This window comes from Theropithecus gelada, chromosome 11 (assembly GCF_003255815.1).
Source record: "Theropithecus gelada isolate Dixy chromosome 11, Tgel_1.0, whole genome shotgun sequence".
NCBI lineage: Eukaryota > Metazoa > Chordata > Mammalia > Primates > Cercopithecidae > Theropithecus > Theropithecus gelada.
Genome location: NC_037679.1, coordinates 11,472,598 through 11,499,916, shown reverse-complemented (window position 1 = coordinate 11,499,916; position 27,319 = coordinate 11,472,598). Strand labels below are relative to the sequence as shown.

At 50.0% G+C, this 27,319-nt stretch overlaps 1 protein-coding gene across 1 annotated transcript; it reads left to right on the top strand.

Annotated features, from left to right (window-relative positions):
* The first annotated feature begins 14,999 nt into the window (after positions 1–14,999).
* LOC112635354 (keratin, type II cuticular Hb3) lies at positions 15,000–22,069 on the top strand. Its single transcript, XM_025403457.1, has 9 exons — positions 15,000–15,598; positions 17,193–17,401; positions 18,398–18,458; positions 18,592–18,687; positions 19,344–19,508; positions 19,774–19,899; positions 20,256–20,476; positions 21,024–21,055; positions 21,553–22,069. Exons 1-9 carry the CDS (start codon positions 15,215–15,217, stop codon positions 21,738–21,740), a joined length of 1,482 nt encoding a protein of 493 aa, XP_025259242.1. The 5' UTR covers positions 15,000–15,214; the 3' UTR covers positions 21,741–22,069.
* The last annotated feature ends 5,250 nt before the right edge of the window (positions 22,070–27,319 follow it).

Sequence of the window (27,319 nt, the reverse complement as noted above, 5' to 3'; positions counted from 1 at the left end):
TTTATTTTGTTCCTTTGATGGCATCATGCTTCTCTGATTTTTCATTATCTTTGTAGCTTTACATTGATGTCTGTGCATTTGAAGAAGCAGTCACCTCTTCCATTCTTTTTAGGCTGGATTTGGCAGGGAAAGCCCTTCAGCAGTCACCCCAGTCAGCAATCTGGGTGGGCCTGGTGCCAGAGTCTACAGGAGGGTGTGCTCAGTGCCAAGGTCCTCAGACAAGTGGGCCTGGTGCTACGGTCTGGAATCCATAAACAGACATAGTGATGGGGTCCTCAGGTGGGGCTAGTGCTGAGGTCCACAAACTGGCAGGTTTGGTGTCAAGGCCCATAGGTAGGCCCAGTGCCAGGGTTTGTGGGCAGTTAGGCCTAGTGCCAGGGTCTGCAGCTGAGTGGGCCTGGTGCCAGGATCTAGGATGCTCAGTTGGGCCTGGTGCCAGGGTCTACAGATGGGCCTAATGCCAGGGGCCCGAATCTATGGGTATATGGGCCTAATGCCAGGGTTTGTAGAAAAGTTAGAAGTTCACTTCATTCTCCCTTTCACAGCAGAACTCCCAGGCTGAGAGGATCTTTCTCTTTTCTCTCTCTCTCTCTCTCTCCGCTCTCTCTTTCTGCATTGTGCTATGTAAGCTTGGGGGAAGGGTGACATCGGTGAAGCTATCCTTCTTACCCTTTTTCAATACACCTTACATCTTTTCTTATTTCTTTGCTCTACACAGGTGCTATAACCTCTCACCTGGGTTCTAGAGCTCTCATAAAGATATTTTTGTCCATAGAAGGTTGTTAAATTGGTATTTCTCTGGGGAAGTCAAGGGCTGGAACTATCCCACTGTCCTGCTGACATCACTCTCCCAAGATTTCTGGTAGTTGTTCTCCATCATTTCTGCATGTTTTTTTGGTCCCCTTGAATGTGATATTATCTGAGCCCTAGGCCTCTAAGGCATCAAGATGAAGCCTCAATGTCATGCCTTTGACCTCTAGCTCACCACATGACATTCTCCTGCTTTTCAAGAGTGACCATTTTCACTCTTATGAGGAAAAAAGAAGCAAATCAGGCCCTGAGTGCTTTCCTTTGCTTCTTCTATTTGCTAATGTCACACTCTCTTCCTCAACCAATAGACCTCCTCCTCACCTTGTGCCCCATTCCTCACCTGTGCATCCCTGAGCTGCTTCTGGTTTCAAGAATTACTTGTAGAAAATAAAAGTCAACTTACTTTGTTGTCTTTGGAATTGATATTACGTAGCCTGCCTTCAGGCTGTTATAAAGGTAGCCTTTTAAAATCTGGATTTAGGGCCGGGCGCGGTGGCTCAAGCCTGTAATCCCAGCACTTTGGGAGGCCGAGACGGGCGGATCACAAAGTCAGGAGATCAAGATCATCCTGGCTAACACGGTGAAACCTCGTCTCTACTAAAAATACAAAAAAATTAGCCGGGCGTGGTAGCGGGCGCCTGTAGTCCCAGCTACTCAGGAGGCTGAGGCAGGAGAATGGCGTGAACCCAGGAGGCAGAGCTTGTAGTGAGCTGAGATCGCACCACTGCACTCCAGCCTGGGTGACAGAGCAAAGACTCCGTCTCAAAAAAAAAAAAAAAAAAAAAAAAAAATCTGGATTTAGGCCAGGCGCAGTGGCTCACACCTGTAATCCCAGCACTTTGGGAGACTGAGGTGGGTGGATCACCTGAGGTCAAGAGTTTGAGACCAGCCTGACCAACATGGAGAAACCCTATCTCTACTAAAAATACAAAAACTTAGCTGGGCGTGGTGGTGCATGCCTATAATCCCAGCTACTGGAAGCTGAGGCAGAAGAATCACTTGAACCCGGGAGGTGAAAGTTGCGGTGAGCCGAGATTGCACCATTGCACTCCAGCCTGGGCAACAAAAGAAAAACTCCATCAAAAAAAAAAAATCTGGATTCAAATATCTCTCTTTAGCAACATCGATTTCTTTACATGCCTAGCTCTTTCCTTTTTCATTAAAATTATTTATGAAAGTACCTGCAGAATTTTATTTTCTATTTCTTCCTAGGGTCTCTGTGTCTTACCAGTAATTTCTTGAAATTCAATTGTAAAACACACTTTTCTAGAGTTACGGTAAATATTCATATGTCCAAAAACACTATTCCATTGCTGTGATGGAAAAGCAAGGAACAAGGTATCTTTCTCTTAGGTTTATTTATTGTCATGTCAGCAATTAGACCTTTTTGGACCAGGAAAGGACTTAGTCCCGTGGATTCCTCTGCCCTCTGGGAGATAAAACTGTTGGGAATGGACCTCAATAATTGCAGGTGCTCTGTTCCTAACATCCGTGTTCAGGTATCTGGCATGTATTCTGATACAGGAAATTCTTCATTCAACAATATTAAAGTCTTACAGTCTGTAGTTTCCAAAGCATCATCTCCATTCTCTGGTGAGGTAGTTTTCTGTGCAGCTTTGTTTCTTTTTCTCTTTCCTTTATCATCACTTAAATACTTCCTTCCTTGATTTCATAACATTTTCAAATGCCTTCTTCATAGTCTGTCCTTAAGTCATGAGTTCCACCCCAACAGCCTATGATTTTACAATTATCTCTTTTTGTTGACATTCCATGTTAACCTGCTAATTCCCTATATTCGTCATGCTTTTTCAGGATTCAAGGAAGACCCATGTTTCAGCAATTTAGATGATGGGAGAATATGGTGAGGCTAACGGAGGACATTAGGGAGAAAAGACATCTATCTCAGCAGTAGCATCAAGTTTCTTCTCCACGGTGTGCAAAGACTAATGGAAGAAGGCTTATCATTGTTCAGTATCAATGGCATCTCCAGTAGCCCACGTGGGGTGTCATCTCAGGAGCAGCTCCCCCTGCTTTCTTTGAGGGGGCTGTGCTTGTATATTCTCAAAGATAGAAAACTGGGTTGGGCTAGTAGATCTGCATCTCATATGTAACACCCCTGTTAAGCACAGTCTCCCATCAAGACTGGCTTTCTCCTTGATATCCATGCTGGTCATGGTTACCTCTGGCCCAATTTCTGGCCTAATCTTGCTAATCTTGTATCCAGGGTCACACAGCACAAAGCATGGCAGCTTTATATAGAGATAAGCATCTGAGAGCACTTTCCCCAGAAGGACCTAAGTGCAGGGCAGGAAGAATGTCCTGGATTACCAAATGCATTATTGTATTCACGTAGTGTAAACAAAGCTCGCTGCTGTTTAAAAAAAAATGTAATAGCCCAGGTGACAAATCATCAAAGGAGAATGGAGGATGGAAGCAGTCTGCTCTGATGAAGAAGAATTTATTATCATTGATATTTTTAGAATTGCTGGTGATTGGTGATAATGAAGACCAATTTTTAGTCTATTTTATTATTGTTGTTAGGTTCTGTACAAAAAACTTACTTCTTATGGTCTATACCTAGGGTGGAACAATCCCACTGCCCCTGCACACAGTCCTATACACCACTGAATGGCTCAAACACAATAAAAGTTTATTGTTTGCTCACTTAACACTACTGAGAGTGTACACTTGTCTGTAGGGCAACTCTCTTCCAAATAGTCATTGAGGAACAAAGTTCTGATGTTGTGATTCTTTACCTCACCTTGCAAGATAGAGCAAGCCTTTGAGCTGTAAGATGCTGGATAAACTGCCAAAGAAAAGCTAAGAATCTTCTATTCTAGGGACTGAGAGTTGAATGCACTACATGGCCTTTCTCTTTTGCCTCCAGCTTAAGGATAGCTGGATTTTTTACTAACATCGGCAACATTATAAGGGTGTCCAAAAAAACAAAAACAAAACACACAGACGGGTAGATCTCAGTTTAGATCTTCTGATATGCTCAGCTCCTGAAGGAAAGCTGACAATTTTTGGCCATACTCCCCAGATGGGAAACCACCAGGACTGGAGGTCCCTGTCAACAGAGAACAAAACTACAAAGGCAGCCCCATTCATGGCCCACCCAAGCTGCCCTGCCTGGCATTCATCTTTGGCAGCCAGCCTTTGCTTAGTACCTACCTGAATGTGCCTGTTGATGGTATCATGGCCATGCAAGCTGGTGCTCTGTGGCCTATAGGGGTGACATAGTGGTCACTGAGTGCCTATCTTCCTCCTCATCCATGAGTCCTTAGTCCATCCTCATCCACTCATCCATCCATTCAATCCATATTACTTATCTAGTACCTATTTGTCACCACACTAGACACTGGTGACACCAAAATGGACCACAGCAAGTCCCTGCCCTCATGTGGCTCACAGTTACCGGACAAGATGGAAAATCAAACATCTGCAGTGCATTGTGATGAGTACTGTAACATCTTAATAGAGATGTGCAAAGATGCCTGGCTCTGTTGAAAGGAAAGGCCCCCTGAACCAAGTCTTGAGTTTCCAGACCCAGGGGATAACGTGTACAAAGGTAGAGAGGCATGATCAAGAATGACCCTCAGAGAAGTGCTGCTGAGCATAGTTGGAACTGGGTGTTGTTCCCCGGCAGCGTGATGAGAAGTGAGGTCGGAAACAGGCCAGGCCAGGACACAGAGACCTGTGTACCACCCCTAGGAGTTTGGACTTTCTCCTGTCAACAGTGAAGAATTTTCAACTGGTAGTGACACACAGAAGTGGGTGGATCAGGATGAATGAATTGATGGATGGGTGAGAAGAAGGAGAGACTGGATGCATGGCCAGATCAACTAAGTAGTGGGATGAAGAACAGATTGTGGAGCATAATAAATTAAGCAGGAAATCCAGCTAACAAGCCAATACATGAAATGAAATGAAAAATTACATAGGCCTGAGCTAAAACAGTGTTGGAGGAAATGGAAAGAACCACAAAATATCTAGAAGGCATGTCAATTTATTGGATGTCAGGGGAGAGAAAAGAAGTAGTCCAGATGATGGTTCTCAGGTTGGCAGCTTGTGAGAGAGACTGGGAGGTGGTGCAATCTCACTACATGGAGAGCAGGAGGAAGTGCAGGCATGGTATTTGTGGATGAGTGTCCGAGCTCAGTTTTGGGTATGTCGAGGTTGAAATGCCTAGGTGACATTAAACGAAGAAACATAGAAAACACTATGTATCAAGTATGTGTGATGGGCAGAATGTGCTCAATGCTTTCCAGGCATCAGTTCATTTAATCTTCCCCTAACCCAATGTGGGAGGGTGTCAGCTGGGATCAGCTAGGCTATTTAGTGGCAAGAAACAGCCCCAAAATCTCAGTGGCTTAAAACAACAGTGCTTTGCTTCTAACTCATCCTCCACATCCACCATTGTTGCCTAAGGGCTTTGCTTCTTAATAAAGTTACTCCAGGTCCCTGGAACAGCCATGACGGAGCAACTACTCCCCGGAATTCTTCCAGTTGCTGTGGCAGAGGGACAGAGAGGTCTGGGGATCACACTGACAATGCAGCATCAGGACTGGAATAGCCTAGGACGAGCTAGGCTATTTATCACTTTTGCTCACACTTCACTGACTGGAGCCAGTCACACCAAAGGGCAGGGAAAGACAATCCTGCCACTTGTCTGGAAATGGGGAGACCTAGAACTATCTGGTGGCCAGGCTAACAACAGTCTCCGGAAGATGTAGTATTCTCACTCCAGAGGTCACTAAGGCTCAGCCAAATAGGTTGGTCACCAGCAGGTGAGTGCAAGAGCCAGCTTGCCCAAGGCCAGTCTCCTAAACCCCACATCACTCTGGCTGACTGTCCAGAGGAAGCTGGATGTGACAGCACAGCGCCTGGGCAGAGGGGAGTCCTCAGTTGCCACTATTCTCCATTTAATGACAAGCACTCAACAGGTCCCCCTGCAACAAGGATGATGGTTGTTGGCATTTGGAACCCCTCTGCAAAATGCTTTTCAACTGAGAGCTTGGTATTAAGTGAACTCTGCTTTCCTGGAGGTTAAACGTAAAGCCATCTTGCCATCTGTGTTAGTCCATTCTCACGCTGCTATGAAGAAATACCTGACACGGGGTAATTTACAAAGAAAAGCAGTTTAGTTGACTCACAGTTCCACAAGGCTAGGGAGGCCGCAGGAAATTTACAATCATGGCAGGAGGCACCTCTTCACAGGGCGGCAGGAAAGAGAATGAGTGCAAGCAGGGGAAATGCCAGACTCTTATAAAACCATCACATCTCATGAGAACTCATTATCACAAAAACAGCATGGGGGAAACTGCCCCCACGATTCAATTTCCTCCCACCAGGTTCCTCCCACAACACGTGGGGATTATGGGAACTGCAATTCAAGATGAGATTTGGGTGGGGACACAGACAAACCATATCACCATCCAAGGCAGAGTTTTGTGTCAGGAATAAGCAGATAAGACAACAGAATGGCAAACACAAGCCAAGTGCCCTTCTCTGGGCAATACCCTCCCTGTATACAGTATAAGTCAATTAAAAGCATCAAGATTGACCAAGCTCCTCCTGAGCTGGTTGAGAGGATTAAATGAGATAATTGTGCAATGTATTTAGCACAGTGAGTAACATATACTGTACTACATGCTCAATAAATGGTAACTTCTACTGTTATCTCCACCTTACGGTCTCACAGGCATCTCAAGCCAATGTGAACCTGAAAATATCACACGCCATGGGGTCCTAATTTAGCATGGCTACAAATTATTCTACCCATCTCTGGTTTGCAGGACAAACTCAGGGTCATTGTGCAGGCCAGATGCAAAACGTCATAATCAGTGAAGCGCTGCCCCACAGCCGCCATCCTGCTGGCTGATGCAAAGATGAGGCAGCAACATAGCAAGGAGAGAATGCCATTCCCAGTCCATAAAAGGAAAAGCTTGCACAAGATGGTCCCTGAGAGCCCATGGGGGCTGCACCGTGGTCCCTGCAACCCTGAGCCTCCAAGTAAACTTCACATTATATCCAATGTACTTAATGCAGCCTGAAAGCCAGTAATTCACTTTAGAAATATTTTTGTCCCCACAGAAGAGTTCTAAGTGAAACTTCATGTATTTAGTACCTTACAAAGTAACACCTGTTTCTCTCATAATTCTAGATCAGCAGAAGGTCCCTGTCTGTGAATTAGAACCCTGCTTCTAAGATGCTTCCAAACTAAGTGAGACTGATAGCTGAGGGAGAGGACAGAGAGCCCAGGGCGGAATAAGAGCTTTGACCCAGGACAAGAAGGGGGAGGGCGCAGCTACACCTGAGGCAGCATGGAGGCAGAAGCAGTGTTTCTGGGGTGCAGAGTTCTGAGAAGAGGGTGTACATTACCAGGCTGAAGAAAGTGGGTATCTGAGGGAGCAGCTTAGAGTCTCCTGCATCTGATGGGGAAGGGAGACGCAGGCTCTTCTGATTTCTAGGGTGAATAAGTAGCCCTAAAATCCTATGGAGGGCTATGTACAATAAGCTAGGATATTTGCTGTGGTACTCTGTGAGGAAGGGCAGAGCAGATGCATTTTTCCTGTGTTCCCCGATTTGCAGCCAAGGCCTAAAGCTGAGCACAAGAGGTTGTCAGCATCCCTCCTCTTCTAAGAGAGTTGCACACACCTGGTCACCACCCCTCTTAGCCACAGGCCCAAAAGATGGTCTCCGAGGACAACTTAGATGGAAGGGCCATCCAGCAGCATGGAGGGCAAGATGTGGCCATATGTTGCAAGGCAGCACCTGGGTAGGGGATCTTGTGAAATCAACCCTCCAACAGGCTTGTGGGCCACCACCTAAATTTAGAGGCAGCCACGGAGACTGCTGCCCTAACAAGCTATCTCCTAGGCAGGGAGCCCTGCCTGACCGTCCCTCCCCTGACTAAATACATGCTGCAAATCTCAAAAGAGAAGGAAGGTGGAAATGTGTGATGAAAAGACCCCCATCCCACCAGGCCATGAGAGCCATAAATATGCTAGTTTGGGCATGTGGGGAGGTGGCCTAGTTGGGGAGGCGGGCAGACAGAAGAGGTTTAAATAGAGCTTAAAACTGAAACCTTACAATGAATTTCAATTTTCTTAATTTCTGGAATAAGATGATGCCAATACTCAACAGTGATTGCAAATTATGGAATCCAGGTAAGTCTGTTCCACTTTACTACAGCAGTTACTAAGTCCCCAAATTTAGTGACTTTAACAGCCAAATTTGTCTTACTTGGGGACTGCAGTCCGAGCAGGGAGAGCTCATTGTGTCTGTTCTAAGGAGCTCCTGCACCCTCAGGCAGCACCCACAGACTCACAGCATCCAGAGCAGTGGCCACCCTTCCCCTGCTGCTCAGACCCCATGAGGGGAAGAGTGGCCAGCCCCAGCCCCTCACTGCTTCCAGAGGACACTGCTGGCCCAGATAGCACCCAGAGGGGTGTCCCACGCACCCAGGTCCCTGAAAGCCTGCACTGTGAGGGCTCCTGAGGAGAGCAGGATGGGTGTGTGTCTCAGGGGAGTGGGTGGGGTGCAGGGTGGAGAGGACTTGGAAAGTGCTGAGCAAGACTTTTGGGGGACCAGGTTAATGTGTGGGGCATAACCAGAGAGGCAGAGGGTGACCAACAAGCTCAAGCACGGGGCTTGGCTTAGGGTTCAACATAAGGCCCATTTCAGGTTGCCCAGCCTAACTAGAGCCTCCCTGTTCTGAAGGGATCCAGCAGGAGAGGTACAGCACAGAGGGTGGGGTGGCACAAGACGCCCTCCAGGGCTAACCCCTCCAATCGTTCAGAAGGCTTACGGGAGGAGTGTCAGAGATGAACAGGAAGAAAACCGTGGCCCTGAAATGCTTGTCATTACCCTGGAACTGGAGCTCACCCAGCTGCATCACACCTGCATGATGTGCATCCATTTCATAGAGCAAAGCCCTGAGTTCTGTGGCTCAGAGAAGCCGTGTGAGTCACAGCTCTGCTGCAGAGCGTGCCTTAGAAAAGATGTCCTGGACTGCCAGGATTGCCACAATGTTCCCACGGGAGGGCACCCTAGCCTGGCATCAGGAGGTACCCAGTGCTGCCACCTAGGAAAGCCCTTTTCCTACAAGAAACCCTCCTACATTGATCAGTGTGCAGTGTGGCTTTCCTGGCTCTTCCCTGCCTGGATTTTTTTCACTTTCCCAGGGGCTTCCCTACATGCGCTCAGCACTCGGCCGTGTACCCCTCCCTGGGCAGCCCACTGCCACCACCCCAGACATTAACTTTCTAAACAGATCTTTTGAGCCAGTCTTCCCTCCTGCAGCCCATTATATGCCTTCGCAGCTTTAGTTCCCAAAAGCTCCACTTTCAAGATGCATCTCCCCAGGCACCAAAGGCTCAGCAGAAGACATCTGAAGGCTCCTGGGCCTGATTTTCAGGCTGGCCCCAGCAAAGCTCTCTAACTCATCTGCTAGGGTGCCTCCAACTTCCTTCTGCTACACATAATGCCACAATAAATAGCCTGTTCTTTGCATAAGGGCTGCTTTCATATGTGGGGTTGGGTTTCTCTCAGGAGTGCGAGTGCTGGGTCATTTACACATTTACACATGCCTGAATTCATTGAACAACTCTACGTTGCTTTGCAGAATGTCTACAACACTCCACGATCCCAACCACAGTGCCAAAGGGTTCTCATCCTCCCACCCCTCCACATCCACCTTTCTGATCCTTGCCATTCTGATGGTGCAAATACATCTCGTGGCCTGATCTGCATCTTTCTAAGGACTGGGGGCAGTCGGCATTTCTTCATATTCCTATTAGCCATTTGGGCTTTCCCTTTGATGAACTGTCTATTCAGATCCCTAACTAGTTTTCTACTGGATTTCCTTTCTTTTACTTGTGGATTTGCAGGCATTCCTTACATATGTAGACGTTTCTTATACACACACACACACATATGTGTATAAGGAACTTCTCCACATATAAAACTTCCCCCAGGCTATCAACTACCAACTAATTTTTTCTATGTAGTCTTTCACTAAACTGGAATTTTTCATTTCAATGTGGTCATGTCGATCCATTTTTTACCTGTTGGTCTTGATTTTTAAGGTTTGCTTAAGAAATCTTTCCCCACCCATAAGTAAGGACATTCTCCTACATGGCCTTCTGCTTGCCTTTTAGCTTTATCTGTCCTGGCTTTTAATGCATCCGAGGCTTCCCATGGGACATGGTGTGAACTAGACTCCAGCTCTGTGCTTTCCATATGGTGTGTCTATTTTTTTACAAATCTCACCGACTGAATAAATGGCCCTTTGCTTGTTGCAACCCTCATTAAATACCAAGCTTCACTGATGGGAAGAGGCCTGTTGTGAGTGTCTGTGCTGCTCCATTAGTCTATTGGCATATTGCTGCACACTTTATTATTACTATTTTATCTCGAGTCCTCAGACTCCTCTTTGCTTTCCTTTTTCATAACTGGCTTTGCTATAAATAAACTTTACTCTTTCAGAAAAAAATTAATTTTATCAAGTTCCTCAAAATAAATCCAGCTGGAATTTTTGTTGGGTTTGCATTGAATTTGCCAACTAACTTAGGGGCAATTTATAACTTTAGAATGCTAGGTCAAAGTATTCCTGAATATAGTGTAATTCCATTTAATCAGATTTTCTTGGTTTTTTTATTATTATTATAGAGTTTTATATTGTTCTCCTAGAGATCTTGTGCATACTTTATAAAGTTATGTAATACTTTATTGTTTTTAATCTCTCTTAGGAATGGTATCTTTTTTGAGATGGAGTTTCAATCTTGTCACCCAGGCTGGGGTGCAGTGGCACAATCTCGGCTCACTGCAACCTCCGCCTCCCAGGTTCAAGCAATTCTCCTGCCTCAGCCTCCCGAGTTGCTGGAACTACAAATGTGCCCAGCTAATTTTTTTTTGTATTTTCAGTAGAGACAGGGTTTCACCATGTTGGCCAGGCTTGTCCTGAACTCCTGACCTCAAGTGATCTGCACACCTCGGCCTCCCAACATGCTGGGATTACAGGAGTGAGCCATTGTGCCCAGCCATATTTTCTATATATGTTCTGATTAGCTGTCACTGACAAAGAAAAGCACTTTTGATTTTTGCAAGTTGACTTTATAACTAGCAGCACAGCTCAACTTTTCCTGTTACTTCTACCCTGTATTTGTTGACTGTGTTGGGTTTTCTACACAACTGATCCCATTGTCTGAAAATAATGCCAGTTCTATCTCTTCTCTTCCAATTCTTACATACATTTCTTTTCTTGGCCAGGAATTCTAGTACTTTACAGCATGGCCTCAAGAATGGACACCTTTGTCTTGCTCTCAGTCTTCACTGGTATGTGCCTCAAGTTCATCCTTTAGGTGTGACATCCTCTAAGCTTCAACTGCGGTATCCACCGCCCTGTGAACACGTCTGTGCTCTTCTTCAATTCACTCCTGGCATTGCCTCCACCCTTCTGACCTTTCCAAACCCCTCTATCCTTCAAATCCCAGCTCAAGTCTGACTTTTCTTACAAAGCCTCTGACTGCTCCAGACCAAAGCAAGCTCCCACGAGGAAGAGGAGACTTGAAGAACTGCTTCATCCAGAATACAACTTGTGCATACTTACAAATCTGCCCAAATACACTGTTGGATCCTTGGACAGGGGCTGTGTATTAAATCCCTCTCCTTCCTCTTCAGTACAGAGAACTTGCTTAGTAAATAGTAGTGAGTATGTGAAGGTGCCATATCTTATCAGCTCTGGAGGTGTGTTGTGAGTTCAAGGCCAAAAGGCAAAACTGGAGATATCAAAGAATTCTTCCTGCCTGGACCAGGAAGCCGCATGCAACTTCTGCCCTCCTGGATTGCACACCTTCCACAGGCTTCACATACACCCCCCTCCCCAGGTCATCTTCACAAAGGCCCAAAAGGCCAGTATTAGAATCCTCATTTTTCAGATGAAGACACAAGGTTTACAGAGATTAGCTAACGTGTCACACACACATCGTGACTGAAATGAGAGCTGCAGCCACATTTCCAGGACTCCCAGATCTAACGACTTCACTGCAGCAGGCTTCCCATGGAAATGTCGCTTCCACAGCCAGGTCAGCAACCTGTGGCCAGGCACACCTGGAGAAGACCAGAACAGTCCCCTTTGACTCAACGATTTCACCTCCAGGAATTTGTTTTAAGGAAATTACTAGACATGTGCCCAAAGATGTGTTTATTAATGTTCATCTCAGAGTTGTTTATCAAAAACCCATTAAGAAGGGACAAAAAATGTGAAGGAACAAAATGTGAAGGAACAAAATGTGAAGGAACAAAATGTGAAGGCAAGAAAGAAGTGACAAAAGTCAGAGCACCAGGGTATCAGAAACCTAGCAGACAGGCAGGCAGCCACCAGAAAAACACACAGGAATAAGGCCAGGGGGTTGCACCCCAAGAGATGCAGGCAGGAATCTGAGGACCAGATCAACAGGGCAAGCGGTCGTTCCTCCAGGCCAACCCAGGCCAGGTGTGAAGGGCACGCACAGAGTCCAGGTCCTGCTGATTGAAACAGCCTGTGGCTCTGCCGGACCCTTTATGGGCCCATGGTTAGGGCAGGAACCAATCACAGCCTGGAGCCCAGGAGGGAGGAGGCAGCCTGGGGATTTGGGTGTTGCTGTCTCTTTGTCAGTTTCCTGTCTAAGTCTGTTTTCAAGGGACTCCTGGTCTGCAGTTCCCTTTGTTCTGAGCCATTTACAAATAGATGCTCTAATTAAGGCTTTCTGAGGTGGCAATGATTGCCTTGTAAAACTGTTTTCTGCTTACCCAGGAATGGTACTCTGCATCTCACTAGCTGTGTACACTGTCCCTTTGCAAGGCCCTGCCAGGTGCCTGCAACCAAGACCCAGTTACCCTGCTAGCACAAAGTGAGGTGGGGGTGGCGCTTCCCACCACCAGGCACTCGCTCAGTCCTCCCAACCCCCAGCAAGCTGTGGATTGCCATTTATATTTCACAAGTAAGGACCCAGGGGAAAATGCCTGTGCCATGGCACAAAGCTAGTAAGAGACATAGTTGGGCTTCGAAATGTGGTCTTTTTATCTCCAGGGTCCATGCTATCTTCAGCTCCAATCAGGGCAGGGGTGGGCATGGTCATGGCTCCCCCACCCCAAGGAGCTCATATGTCTATACAGAGCCCCTCGGTGGAGGGGTCCAACACGATCCAAGCTTGCTGGATTGAGACAGATGAGCCAGGTCAGAAGACAGCAGCGCAGTTTCCAGCATGGTGATGGGGAAATGCTTCACAGAGGGTTCACTGACCTGCAGTCCTCAGCATTTCACCAAGAAACAATCCCCCATAATCATTGGATATGTGTAGAGAGCATTCCAGGTGCTCACTGGTTCCAGAGTGGGTGAAGAGCCTGGTCTTTCTTGGCTGTCTAGCATGTGTTTGACCCAACCAAGACTGAACATGACAGCACCAGCCAGCCCAGGCTCCCTCAAAGATGCCCCCAAAATCCCTCTAGCCACTCAGTTGCAATCAGCCACCTCCAGGCCCCCAGGTACCCCCAGGCTGTGCTCCCCTGGTGTGTCTTTCATACCAGGATCCCCTATCACACAGCCCACAGACCCAGAGTTCCCACTCCAGACACAAGACTCTGGAAGGCTGTCCACAGGACCCAAGAGGAGGGGCTAGGAGAGTCCTTTTTTTGGATCCATGGTAGATGTCCAGCTCCCGAAGAGACTTCAACAGCACCATCACCTGCCCTCCCTCAGGCCCACAGAATATGAGCCCCTCTTCCCAGATCTCCACTCTAGGATATAACTGGCCCACTCACCCTGAGTGGGAGTGGGAAGGGCAAAAGATGAGAGTCCCAGAAGGGTTACTACTAGCCCAGACTGGGTCAGTGTTGGATTGTGGCTGGGTCAGGACACAGGTCCATCAGTGGAGTCCTCCTCATCCTCTCCTGACAAAAGCAGTCCAGAGATGTGTGTTTGGAAGTGTTGATGGGCTCAGGTCTTTGGGTTAAGGTAAACCGCCTGGCTTGGTCCCACTCTCCATCCATCAAAGCCATTGCCTATCCTCACCCAAAGGAACAAGGGCCCAAAGTAAGAGAGCTTGGCTTTGGGAACAGCTGCATGAGCTAGCACCCTTCTCTCACCCAATACATTCTCTGAGGTGAGACAGTGATCTCATTTAAGGACCCTGCTGACATCCCTCACCTCCCGCAGCTTCCCTCCTTCCTGATGATAACATACACCTCAAGACCCCATCACTGAGCTTCCCTCCTGGGACCCTAAAGAACATCAGTCAGCCTGGACATTGTGGGGGCCTTCCCCCCACCTACGGCTTCTCGTCTTTCCCCCTAGCCAAATATTGGCTCCCCCACATGCATGCTACCTCCAAGCACCCCAGGTCTCTGCAGGATTTCCAGAACCTAGCACAGTGGCTAGTGTCTAGTTGGTGGGCACCAAATAAGTATTTCCTGAATAAATGAATACACATAGTCAAGTCTGCAAATCAGAGCCGGACTCTTTTCTGGTCATCTCTCAACCCTGTACTACCCCACCCCAATCCTCCTCAAGCCCAGGTCCCCACTCTCCTCCATGAAGCCTCCCCTGCTCAGTCCCTGGAGCTCTGAGGTATTCCACACTCCCCACTCCCCATCCCATCAGCAATGACACCTGGAACTCTGAAGTATAGCCTGGCTCTGACCAGAACTCTCTGAATCAGTTTCTTCCGTGTCCCAGATGGTGTCCCTGCACTAGGAATACCCAAAGTGCAAAGACCATGCCCTCCCCCGACCCAAATCTCTACCCCCACTCCCATCCCTGCCCAGGCTCTGGGCAGGAATAGGATAGGAGGGGCCAATCTTGACAACGAGGAAAGGAACCTGCCTTTGAGATAAAGACAGGAAAGCCTACAGCAAGAGGTTGTCTGGGAGGCAGCCTCCTCCTTGGGACAGGCCGGCCACTCCACCCCAGGGCTGGGCCGTGGGTCCAGGGCCCACAGCCCAGCTCTGCCCCTTTCAGAACAGGGTTCAGGGAGCAGGCTTCACCCCGGTCACTGCACCCGTTCCCCTAGCTTGGAGGTGGAATGCGGCTGATGCTTTCAGGAGCCCCTCTCCGGCTCCACAGCAGTTCCAATGGGAGGGTCAGGAGCAAGGAGCAAGCTTGTAAAGGGCTTTGAAGATGAAACAAGACCGGTGGCCAGGGATTGTTGATGCAGCCACACTGAAGAGGCAAGCAGGGTTCTAGCTTAAGAGGCCAGGGTGATGCCAAGCCAATAAAATTCAGCTATTGTCTCTGTGCTCCCTCTTTTAACGCCAGCTGCTCCCGGCACATAAAAGGGCTTGCCATCTGCCAGGGAGCACGGGACCTTGGCTCCATCCTCTGCCATCTTCTCCACTGTCCAGACACTTCCTAACCTCCATCATGACCTGTGGCTTCATCTCCATGGGCTGTGGGTTCCGCCCTGGAAACTTCAGCTGCGTCTCCGCCTGCGGGCCCCGGCCCGGCCGCTGCTGCATCACCGCCGCCCCCTACCGTGGCATCTCCTGCTACCGCGGCCTCTCCGGGGGCTTCGGCAGCCACAGCGTGTGCGGCGGCTTCCGCGCCGGCTCCTGTGGACGCAGCTTCGGCTACCGCTCCGGGGGCGTGTGTGGACCCAGCCCCCCATGCATCACCACCGTGTCGGTCAACGAGAGCCTCCTCACGCCCCTCAACCTGGAGATCGACTCCAACGCGCAGTGCGTGAAGCAGGAGGAGAAGGAGCAGATCAAGTGCCTCAACAGCAGATTCGCGGCCTTCATCGACAAGGTGGGTGTCCTGGATCATACCCTTCCTGAACCCCTACTCATGTTCAGGACTCAGGCTGGGCACTGACAGGGAAGTCAAAAGCAAGAACTTGCCCACAGAAGTTCCCAGGCCAAAGGGAAAGGTAGTCATATTTCTAGGACACAGACAGAAAACAAAAATAGGGCCAGGAGCTGCCAGACTGATGGGGGAGATTAACTGAAAACACAAAAGCAGAACGAGAGGCAGAGCCTTCCATACTGAGTGATAATATCACCTAGTGAGCAAAGGATCACTCTGTGGGCGCTCAGGGCATTTGAAGCCAAATAACTGCTTAAATGCCAAGGAGGTGCTGTCTCCATCAAGGCAGGGCTAGTAAGTGTGGTGCTGGAAGACTGTCTGGAAGTGGGTCTCATGGATGGCACAGAGCTCTTTCTATACCACACAGTGATTTGGCCACTGAGCCGGGGCTAGAGTAGTTTGTCCAAGCCACTGCTCCTGGGGCTCAGGATCCAGGGGTGAGCAAGAGACATGGTCCCCGTCCTCACGGGCTTTATGGGGAGGCAGGCAGTGCACAGTCTGGATTTGGTTGAACTCACTCATCTGTGGAGTCAGAGTCCAACTCGAGTCTGCAGGCACCTTCTCCACCGAATCCAGGCAACCACCTTGTGGCAGTGATGTGAGAGAGTGGGAGAAAAGACTGTGACTAGGAAAATGTTCTGAGGTTGGAAAAAGCCCTCCAGAGCCAAAACCTCAAGAGAGAAATCACACTAGAGAGATGCCCACCAGAAAGGATCGGAAAAAAAAATCTGGAATTTCTAATAGCATGAGAGACCAAGAATAGCATAAGACAGGACTTACTAAGGGTGTGGCCAAGTTATTAGACAAAAGAAGCTGGGTGGAGTATGGGCCAACCTCGTGGCTGAGAGAGGAACGTGAAAATTTCCTATAATTATCAAAGTGAGACAAGATGTCCCTGCAGAGCAGAAGATCAGGGTTTGAGCTCTTCTCTGCCATTGTGAGCTCTCAGGCAGTCCGGGAACCTCCTTGGCCTCCAGTTCCTCATCAGTAAAATGAGGGAGTTGGAGCATAGGACATTCCTATTCTCATATTCCAGGTAACTATTATTCTAATTGCATTGTTGTTATAGGGTTTGAATAATTGGCACATGCTTTATTTTTCAACTTCTACAGTCTGCCTTTCTAAAAAGGTCCACCTGGCTTGGTGTGATTGAACAGCAGTAAGTGTTCAGTGTGGGGTTCCTTTCTGTTAAGGGTTCTTTTAATCCTCATAGTAAGGTGAGCTTTAACCTCCCCACTCTACAGAGGGGGTGAGTGCTTTATCCAGGGGCACATTGTTAACAAGTGAGAGCAGAATCTGGACTCCAAGCATTTTCCATGACACCAGGTAAACTGACTTAGAAGAGATTAACTCCCAGGAAGAGCTTCCAGGTGGAACTGGTTAAGCCCTGGTGGCGTTTTTGAGAGAGATGACATAACCCCTTCCAGGGAAGACTCTGGGTCAGAGAGTTGGGGACTTTCAGGCCCTGATGCTGGGAACCCCTCTTGCCCTATGATGCTGCAAGAAGAGATTCTTAGGTTCTGCCTCTGGGTGGCAGGTGCGCTTCCTGGAGCAGCAGAACAAGCTGCTGGAGACAAAGCTGCAGTTCTTCCAGAACCGCGAGTGCTGCCAGAGCAACCTGGAGCCCCTGTTCGAGGGCTACATCGAGACTCTGCGGCGGGAAGCCGAGTGCGTGGAGGCCGACAGTGGGAGGCTGGCCTCAGAGCTCAACCATGTGCAGGAGGTGCTGGAGGGCTACAAGAAGAAGTGAGTGAGGGCAGGAGGGATGCTGGGCACAGGAAAGAGCAAGGTGGCAGCTCCCTGAGCCCGGAGGAGTGTCCAGTCTGCAGCTGGCATCTCTGCCTGAGAGTGCAGAAGAACCTGTACCGAGACACAGGGGTCCCTTGGGTGTGGGGGATGGAGGCTCAGCTTGTCTTTCCACCAGCAGATCAGGGAAACAATGCTCTCTCCCTTTCTCCATCCATTTTTCACAAAAACTTGTATTCCTTGGTTCCTTTGAGACCAGATCTCAAAGTCCTGGACATGTGTCTTCCTAAGTTTGCTCTCTCACTCGGCTAACACAATCTGATCACCTACCACATGCCAGCACATTGTGCTGGTGCTAGTGACGCAGGGCCATGCAATCCACACAGTGCGGGTCCTAGTGGAGCCTGCAGTCTGCTGGAAGGCAGGCATGACAGAGTTATAAATCTAGCCCTTCAGCTACAAAGTGTGATATATGATATGAAGAATACACACTGGATCCTCAGAAGGAATCTGTTTTGAGGGGTGGCCAGCTTCCTTCAGTAACATTCTCTCCATGGACTCCCCAGGCCCAGCATACCCCTCCTTCCTTATCTTTTGAGCTGCCTCCCACAGCTCAGGCCAGGAGAGGAGAGACAGAGTGAGGATCCCACCACCTGCTGCTGAGTAAGGGTAGGGGAGGGCTCGAAGGAAGAGAAGATGGAGACCTGGGTGAGAAAAACAGCACCTCACACTCCCCAACCACACTCATTCACACACTCAGCTTCCAGATTCCTGTCCTCCCAACCTCCGACAAAACAGGGGAGTGGGTGCTTCATTTCTCCAGCTCGTCCCAGTAGGCCCGGGCCAGCAGCCTGGTTCCTCCAGAGCCCCACCCATTTCACTTGGGGGCAGGAGATGAGCAGGGGGAGGTCTAGGAAGGAGGCTCCTTTGCACGCATGCTCATGGCCAAGATCAAGAGCTGTTCAGACAAGGTCCTGTTCTCCCTCCTCAACTCAGGTATGAAGAAGAAGTCACACTTCGAGCCACAGCAGAGAACGAGTTTGTGGCTCTAAAGAAGGTGAGTGAAGCCCAGCTGGCACTGAGCTCGCCCTGAGTCCCACCACCCATCCTCTTTGTCTTGCCACATGGCAGCCAGGTCCTCAGAGCCCTCTGAGGAGAGCCGGCCTCACAGCCCCTTCTACCCCACACAGGATGTGGACTGCGCCTACCTCCGCAAGTCAGACCTGGAGGCCAACGTGGAGGCCCTGATCCAGGAGATTGACTTCCTGAGGCGGCTGTACGAGGAGGTGAGGGGCTCTCAGCCATGGTGGGCACAGATCCCCTCATGGGATCCCTGACCCCCTGCCCAGACACCCACAGGCATGAACCAGGCCTGCTGACATATGAACCCAGGCTCACGGCTGGAGGGTTGGCAGGGAGCAAGGAGAGGGAAGGAGCAGGGAGGCAAAGGGATGGAGCACCAAAAAGGAACAAATTTAGTAAGGGGCAGGAGAGTGAGCACCCCAGACAACTGTGCCCTGGGAAGCTGCCCTGCATCCTTCCCCTGAGCCAGTGGACTGCAGCGTAGACCCCACACAGCATCAGACAGACTTGAACCCATTGCTCTGGCCCAGGACTTTCTCTGGCAGCAATAGCCTTCCTTCATGGGGCTGGTCTAGGAGAAGGGAAAGAGGCCCCCATACAGGGTCTGAGCCCCTGGAAAGCATCTGGACCATGCTGGCTGCACATGGGCCTAAATAATTCCAAAAGCAAGCAGTTGAGAAACGGTTGTGTTTTCCTCTAAAGAGATTTCCTATTTGTGCAGAAAGTTATGCGACTTCATCAGGTTTGTTTCTCCAAACATGAGAGGTTTGCTCCCAATGAGCCAAAAGGATGATAGGCATCCAGGGATTAGGAGAAGCCCAGGTAAGTGAGTTGTCCTTCCTTTCCCCACCTCCTGCAGGAGATCCGCATTCTCCAGTCCCACATCTCAGACACCTCCGTGGTTGTCAAGCTAGACAACAGCCGGGACCTGAACATGGACTGCATCGTCGCCGAGATCAAGGCACAGTACGACGACATTGCCACCCGCAGCCGGGCGGAGGCTGAGTCCTGGTACCGCAGCAAGGTGAGCGGCACAGGACTCCTGCCTGCTAGACATGGCAGTGGGAGGGATGCGAGGTATCTAGTAGAAAAGGCTTCTTTGTCTGGGGATTCCGATCCCTAAGGATGGTAACAGAAAAGCCAATAGCTCTCAGGTTGGGGTGGCAGGGCAGGACTGCCACGTGTGGTTGCACAGGCCGAGTGCTGCACAATCTGTGCGATCGTCTGTGCTGTCCCGAATGAATGGGATGTCTCATCCTGAGCCTCATGAGCATCTCTGCTTCCTGCAGTGTGAGGAGATGAAGGCCACGGTGATCAGGCACGGGGAGACTCTGCGCCGCACTAAGGAGGAGATCAATGAGCTAAACCGCATGATCCAGAGGCTGACGGCCGAGGTGGAGAATGCCAAGTGCCAGGTATGTGAACCCGGCCCACCCCTCAGTGTAGGAAGAGACTGGAGTTAGCCCTCAGCAGAGGGATTTGAATTAGATTCTGGAAAAGTCTTCCCAGTGCAATCTCAGGGTGACAGGGTAAGATGAGGAATCTACTGAGATATTTCTGATTGTCTTGGCCAAGGTGTGTGTGAGTATCTGTGTGTGTGGGGTGTGTGTGTGTGTGTGTGTGTGTGTGTGTGTGGTATAAGTGAGGAGGGAAGGAAGGTTTAGGAAGCTGATTGGGGAGACAGTATTTTAAGATAGAAGCTGAATGATCCTATTGGAGACTGGCTGGGACTTCAGGAAACTAAACTTCACTTTCTCCTCTCCATACCCAGAACTCCAAGCTGGAGGCTGCGGTGGCCCAGTCTGAGCAGCAGGGTGAGGCGGCCCTCAGTGACGCCCGCTGCAAGCTGGCCGAGCTGGAGGGCGCCCTGCAGAAGGCCAAGCAGGACATGGCCTGCCTGATCAGGGAGTACCAGGAGGTGATGAACTCCAAGCTGGGCCTGGACATCGAGATCGCCACCTACAGGCGCCTGCTGGAGGGCGAGGAGCAGAGGTGGGTCCAGCCCAGCCCTAAGCACTCCACTTGCATAGACCTGCCCACCTTTGATTTTTCCCTATCTCAGTCTCAGTGCCCAGGCGACATTCTTGCCTCTATGGATCCCGGATCCACATCTTCAAGTTGTCTCATTCTCAATTCTTCCGAGATCTATACCCTGTCTGGTTTCTAGGACATCACCTATTCTAGGGCAGGGTTGCTGGCCAAACTCCACCCCTGACCTCGTCTTCCCAAGAGGGCCTTCCCCTTCTGAAGGCTGAGCCTATCCAGACCTGACAAATATGGTTATTCAGGTTGTTCACTGCGCAAAGACAAATGACAGCTGAGAGACAAGTGAGAGCTGAAATCCAACCATACTCTGCTTGCTAAATAGTGTGACCTGACATTGCTTCTGCCAGAAAGGCAACTTTTTCTAAGTTGCACAAGGGCATAAATGTGGGTCAGAAATAGCCCTGAGATGACCCATGTCGGCCCCCTAGGGGAGATTCGATGACCTCATTCTGACTTCTTTCATCTTCCCCTTCCTTACTTTTTCCCCACTCAGGCTGTGTGAAGGTGTTGAAGCAGTGAATGTCTGTAAGTATCCTGAACCCTGAAAAGGAACATGTAGACTGGGGACAAAGGACTTCTTGACTACAAGTATATGCAGAGACTTTGGGGGGAGTGTTTCCAATAATTCCCCCAGTAAAGAGGATAGATTGGTCATGCGACAAGAGAGACTAAGGTTAGCTGGCAGAAAGACCCTCACAGCATCAATGTGTTAGGGAGGGAAAAATAATAAGATGTCACTGCAAGAAGGGGCCTCAGATGTCACTCATAACCTTCACCTTGTATAGGTGAGAAAGCTGAGGCCCAGATAGAGGAAGGGACTCCCCAAGGTCACAACGCAGAACCAGGACCAGAACCCTGGTCTGCTGGCTCCCAGGCTAGGGTTCCCTCCACACCTTCTGAATAGAACTGGAGGTTCCTCGCATCCTTCCCTGGATGGCCGACACATCAGACAGACCAAAGGAAGGTGGCTGGATGGGACAGCCACCAGCAGGGGTCTCTTGACCCTGCCCTTGTTCCCACAGGTGTCAGCAGCTCCCGGGGTGGGGTTGTGTGCGGGGACCTCTGTGTGTCCGGCTCCCGGCCGGTGACAGGCAGCGTCTGCAGCGCCCCCTGCAACGGGAACCTGGTGGTGAGCACCGGCTTGTGCAAGCCCTGTGGCCAGCTGAACACCACCTGCGGAGGGGGCTCATGCAGCCAGGGGAGGTGTTAAGTGGCCCAAAAGAGAGCCAGGGGAGCCCCTTCTGCCTGCCAGATGTGCCACTGCCCAACCCTCAACTGAGAACAGCAGCACATCGCTGGCTTTTCCCCTTGTGTTCTGAGAATACACCATCAGCTCATTCCCACCAGCGGCTCCTCCCTACCCCTCATCCCACTGGAAAGGGGCCTGCGGCTGGAGAATAGACCCATTCCTTCCCCTGTCTCAGCCTTCTGCCCCTCCTGGGGAGAAGGGCCTTCCTTCCTGGAAGGAGCACTGTGAGACTGTTCCCCCTGCCTCTCTGGCCTCTTGTCTCCCCTTTTACAATAAACTTGGGGACCTGCTTTCTTGCCGTAATGTCTTGCTTTCCTGGGGCCCATCCACACCCACCAACTGGTGAGCACCCCAGCCTGATGATATGGCCTGAAGACTAGAGTCGTTCTGGCCAGTTTTCAGCCTGGACACCGACAGGGCCTCATCCCCAGATGGTTCTGTCATCTCCCGACCAGGCAGTGCCGACTGTGCTCACAGCACCTTCTACCTGTCACACCTATCAGTCTGGATGGCGCAGGGTTTTGCTCTTCCAATTGGCTCTGCAGGTGACCGAGGAGGCCAGAGGATCAGCTGGAAGGCAGTGCACGTGCATGCGCATGTTTATATGTATGCACGTGTATGCATGCTTGTGTGCGTGTTTGAGTTTTGCCCCCTTCTTGCATACACAGTCCCCACTTTCTTTTCCTAGCATATATTCACTCTGCCACCCAGCCATCCTACCACATAGGTACCATAGCAGTAACTGCCAAAAGGGCCAGGAGCCACCCTCGGGGGCCACCCTTTGTCAGTCTGGACCCCACCCCATTGCCACGTGCTCCTCATGCTGCCCACCAAACAGAGAAAGATGAGAGCCTTGGCACCTGCCCCTGGCCCACCCTTCCCCCATGCACACACCTCCTCAGAACATGGCAGCCTTCTCCACAGCTGACATGAGGACCCCATCTACTCACTCCCTCAACTGCCCCACTCACTGCCCTCATCTGAGATACCTCACAGCTTCAACCCCAAGGCTAAGAGGCTCCTCTGCCCGCTGCTTGGCCCAATCTCTCCTGTCCTCCACTTGGAAAGCTCTGGAAAGCTCTGGAAGACTTTGAGAAGCCCCTCACCCCACCCTCAAGGAATCAGGCCTGGAACTGTCCTCGCAAGGCTGCAGCCCACCTCCAGTGTTGTGCATTGCCTTCCTTGCTGGCCCTCTTCATTCCTCCCCTTCACCCAGCCCCTGGCCTTTCCCACCCGTCTCACCAGGATGTCCTTGGAGGACCCACCCCCTTCCATTCCTCCCCCTGGAATCTCCAGCACCCCCAGGGCCCTTTAGCCTTCACCCAAGCTCCAGGGGCTGCCCAGTGCCTTCTCTCCCTACCACTTCCCAATTCCTGAGCCTCGGGCCTTTCACCTCCTTATCTCCCAGGCCAGGCTCTCAGCTCCTCCCAGGCAGTTCTGCTCACTGACTTACACCTCACCCTGCACCTTGCCTCAAACATCCAACTACCCTGGGGCCTTTTCCCACCTCTCTGCACTCTCCCTAGGCAGTCACATCAGTCTCTCACCTTCAGCTACCACCCACAGTTAGTCCTCCCTGGTTAAAATCCCCCACCTGGGCTTCAGAGCCCTGATGATTCTCCTTCTACCCTCCCTCCTCAGCTTAGACCCACCAGCTCCAGTTCCTACAAGACAACTCCACTTGTCAGTTTTAGAGATGCTTCGAACTCAGCACACCTTCCAGCTTAACTCATTGCTTCCCACCCTCTCAACCGGAGTCTCCTCCAGTCTCTCTTACCAAGATCATCAACACAGTTGCCCAAACCAGAACCTATGATTTATCCATGCCTGTACCCTCAATATTCATTAAGCCCCAAGGACTTCTTTTTCTATCTCCTAAATACCTCTCCATGCCCCTCTTTCCTCTCTCCCTATTGCTGCCAGCACACCCAGCCACCACCATTTTGCCTGGAGTCCTGTTCTTCTCCCTTCCATGCCCCACCTCACAGCAGCCAAAGAGACCTTCATCAAACACAAGGCTGCACTTTCAGTGGGTCACCACTGTCCCCGGAACAAAGTCCAGACTTAAATACAATGTACCTTCCCCTGTATGTCTAGCTCTGACTGATCGCTCAGTGCCTGTCACAGCTTCCTGTTCCTCATTGCCCCCGAACTTTCTCCCCTACGCTGACTCAAGATGCCCTAAACACCTGTCAAATAAGGGGTTGGACCAGAGGCTTTCCAGGGGCCTTTTCAGTTCTGCCTTTCTTGGGAAGGGGCTCTGATTTCTGCTCTGGGGTTTAACACTCCCTTCTCGGGGGTTAAGGAGGATACTGTAAGGACTGCCAGCCTCGGGAAGTCATGGAGGTGCCACCTGGGGGAACCCAGAGGCTCCATGCCTCTGGTGGTGACTCATCTCCCTTCCACCCAACCAGCTCAAGGGGCTAGAAAAGATTGTTGGAGAGTCTGGTCCTGAGTCCCTGAGCCCCATCTTCTCCACCACCACTGCCACCTCTCCACCAAGGAGGGGGTGGCTATGAAGAACCCTGAGCCTTGGTGCTGGGAGAAAAAGAGAATCACAGCCAGAGGATTGTTAAGCAGGCAAAGCTGATTATTTCCTAAAGGAGATAATATTGAAGCTGAGACCTAAAGGAAAACCAGGAGCTCATTATTTCAACAACAAATCATTATTGAGCTCCTGCTGTGTAGCAGGTATTGTTACACAAGCTTGGGTTCCTATAAGAAAAGAAAATAGTTAAAGATGCTTGTCCCTGCAAGGCTTACATTTGAAAGCAAGAAGTGAACTGAAGTAAGGAGTTAACCAGGAGGAGAGATGTGCTCCAGACATGGAGAACAGTATGTGAGAGATAGAGATGAGGCTGGAAATGGAGCATGGGGCCATCCAGGAGCTCTGATGCGTCAGGAAGGCCGCCAAGGAGAGTGGGGGCTGCTCTCCAATGCCTCTAAAAGCTGAAAATGAGCACATCATTTCTACATCCTCCTCCACGGCCCCTCCTACCCCAGCCCCAACTCCACTCCATGAAAACTTTCTTCACCCAAGGGTGTTTCTCATTCCTCCTTCCTTCCAGGCACTTTTCCCATCCTCTTGCAGAGGTAGATGCTATGAGCCAATTCGTGAGGCCTTCCATGCTTCACAGAGAGCCAGCTGCCTCTTCTCTGGAAACTTCCTGCTGGCTGCTGAGGAATATGAGCTAACTGGATGATGGATCCCTCTGTGCTGACAAGCCTGAGATAGGGCCAGTGTGGCAGTGCCAGTACCCAGAGTAACAGTGCTATGACATCCACCCTTCTCTGTACACCAGCTGAAGCTCTCATTCACTCAGTGGGCTGCTGCTATCACCTGCCTTTATCAAGTGGGTAAACTACCAGAGGCTCCAAAAGCTGAAGGAGCTTGGCCACACACTCCTGCTGACAAAAGCTAGGATGCCAAACCTTCAGCTCCCAGTATTTCCTACCAGCCCACTCTTCCCCTGCTATTCAGAGGCTGGGAATAATGCACTGTTATGATGTCATGATGATAGTAATAACAACAAGAGCAGTCATAAACACTAATTGTTTAGTATCTGTTGTATGCCACACTATACCCCAAACTTATTTGTGTTGTGTTATTTAATCTTCCTGTGGTAGCTATCTTCAGAGATGAGCCCCCAACAGCTCCTCCCTCTCTGTGCATGGCACTGCTCATATCAAAGGTGGAGTCTGTTTTTCCTCCCCTTGATCCTGGGCTGGCCACATGACTGCTTTGACCAATAGAATCTAATGGAAAGCACCTTCTGCAGCTTCCGTGCCCAGGAGGCCTTAAAGGGATTGGAGCACATAGGGAAGAACAGAAGCCCCGGCCATCAGCTCCTGAACTCTTGACCAGAGCTAGCTCCAAATGCCAACCTTACAAGTGAAGCCATCCTGGACCTTTCAGCAGGGCCAGAGCCCCAGTCAATGATATGAAGCAGAAGACTTACCCAGGCAATTCACACAACTATGAAAAATATTGTTGTTTTAAGCCACTAAATTGGGGGATGTGTTGTTACATAGCAATAGATAAGTGGAGGGCAAGTTGGTACCTGGCAGAGAGATGCTGCTGAAACAAAACTCAAAACCTGTGACATTGACTTTGGGCCCAGGCATCAGGCAGAGCCTAAATGTGCTCAAGGAGACAATTAGTGAAAGCAGGATAGCCATCTCTGGATGCCTAAGAAAAGCCCTGGGGGTAGGGGCTGCTCCTTATGGCTGCAGTTCCTGTGGTCTTTAAAGTTCTTGCTTTTTACTGGCCAATCTCTGTTATGGTTAATAATGCTTTATGTTAAACTTTCTCTGTTCAAATTATTATTTTCTGATTGGACCCTGACTGATACACCGTGGCCAACCACGTCAGCTGAACTCCCAGCTGGTGGCCAGCACCAAGTCCAGCCATGTGAGATTTTGGCCTTTCAGACATTCTAGCCCTCCAAACAGCATCTTGTAAAGTAGAACTGCTCAGTAAGCCCACAGAAGCCTGAGGCATGATAAAGTATTGCTGCTTTAAGCCTCACCATTTGGGTGACTTGTTATGTGTAATAGATATCTGAAACACCTCCCTACGGCCCAGTAGATATCATCATCCCACTCTAAATTTGAAGGAACTTAAAGCTCAGTGAGGCTTAGTGATTTGCCCACAGTTACAGACTAGTAAATGACTGAGCTGGCACTCAAAGGGCATTAACATAGCCCTTTCAAACACAATCCCACGTAGGGAGCTAGAAGGATCTTAGGAATACTGTCCAATCTCTCCATTCCACAGCCAAGGCAGCTGAAGATTAGGGGCTGGAAGCAATTTGCCCAAAGTCACACATGTGGCAAATGGCCACTGAGGCTTGGAATGAGAAGCCCAGTTCTCCTGACTCTCAACCCAAGGCTCTTTCTCCCCGCACAGTGCTTCTCTCACATACTTCCCTTCTCTCACATACCTTCCTTCCATTCTCACCTGTCTTTTTCCCCATGAACTTTCCCCTCCAGGAAGGCCTTGGGGTGGGGGCAGTGGATGATCACCCTGGTTGAGAACCCCTAGAAAACATATGGCCACATCTAGAGACATTTTTAGTTGTCACAAGAAGGTGGTGGAGGACGCTTGGCATCTAGCTGATTGAGGCCAGAGATGCTACTAAACATCCTACCAAATGCACACAACAGCCCTAAAACAAAGAATGACCCAGCCCACACACTGTCAGTAGTGCTGAAGTTGAGAAATCCTGATCTAGAGAAACCCATGATCCCATAAGACTCCCTGGCTCCCTGAGTCTTGTCTCATTTTCCCCAAGGCCTGGGCTGCTCGAGGACAGATGGGCGGCACCTACTGTGGTCATTTTCAGCTACTGAAAACTAGTGGATAAACGGGTCCTGAGGCGCTCTGGCAGAGAACCCCTATCACAGGAGGGCCCTGGCATTTTCAAGACTTTGAGACACTAGGCTTGATTCGCTACAATGAGTTTATTGGAAACACAGAGTGAAACAAAGACAAAGGAGAAGGCAGCAGAGTCATTAGTTTTTCAGAAGCTCTTGCGGGC

What these genes read in the sequence shown, in the direction of transcription:
- LOC112635354 (XM_025403457.1), top strand. Translation starts at nt 15,215, where the DNA reads ATGACCTGTGGCTTCATCTCCATGGGCTGTGGGTTCCGCCCTGGAAAC. An exon ending in AGTTTGTGGCTCTAAAGAAG is followed by an intron (nt 18,459 to 18,591) that starts GTGAGTGAAGCC and finishes TACCCCACACAG; the next exon opens with GATGTGGACTGCGCCTACCT. An exon ending in TGGAGAATGCCAAGTGCCAG is followed by an intron (nt 19,900 to 20,255) that starts GTATGTGAACCC and finishes CTCCATACCCAG; the next exon opens with AACTCCAAGCTGGAGGCTGC.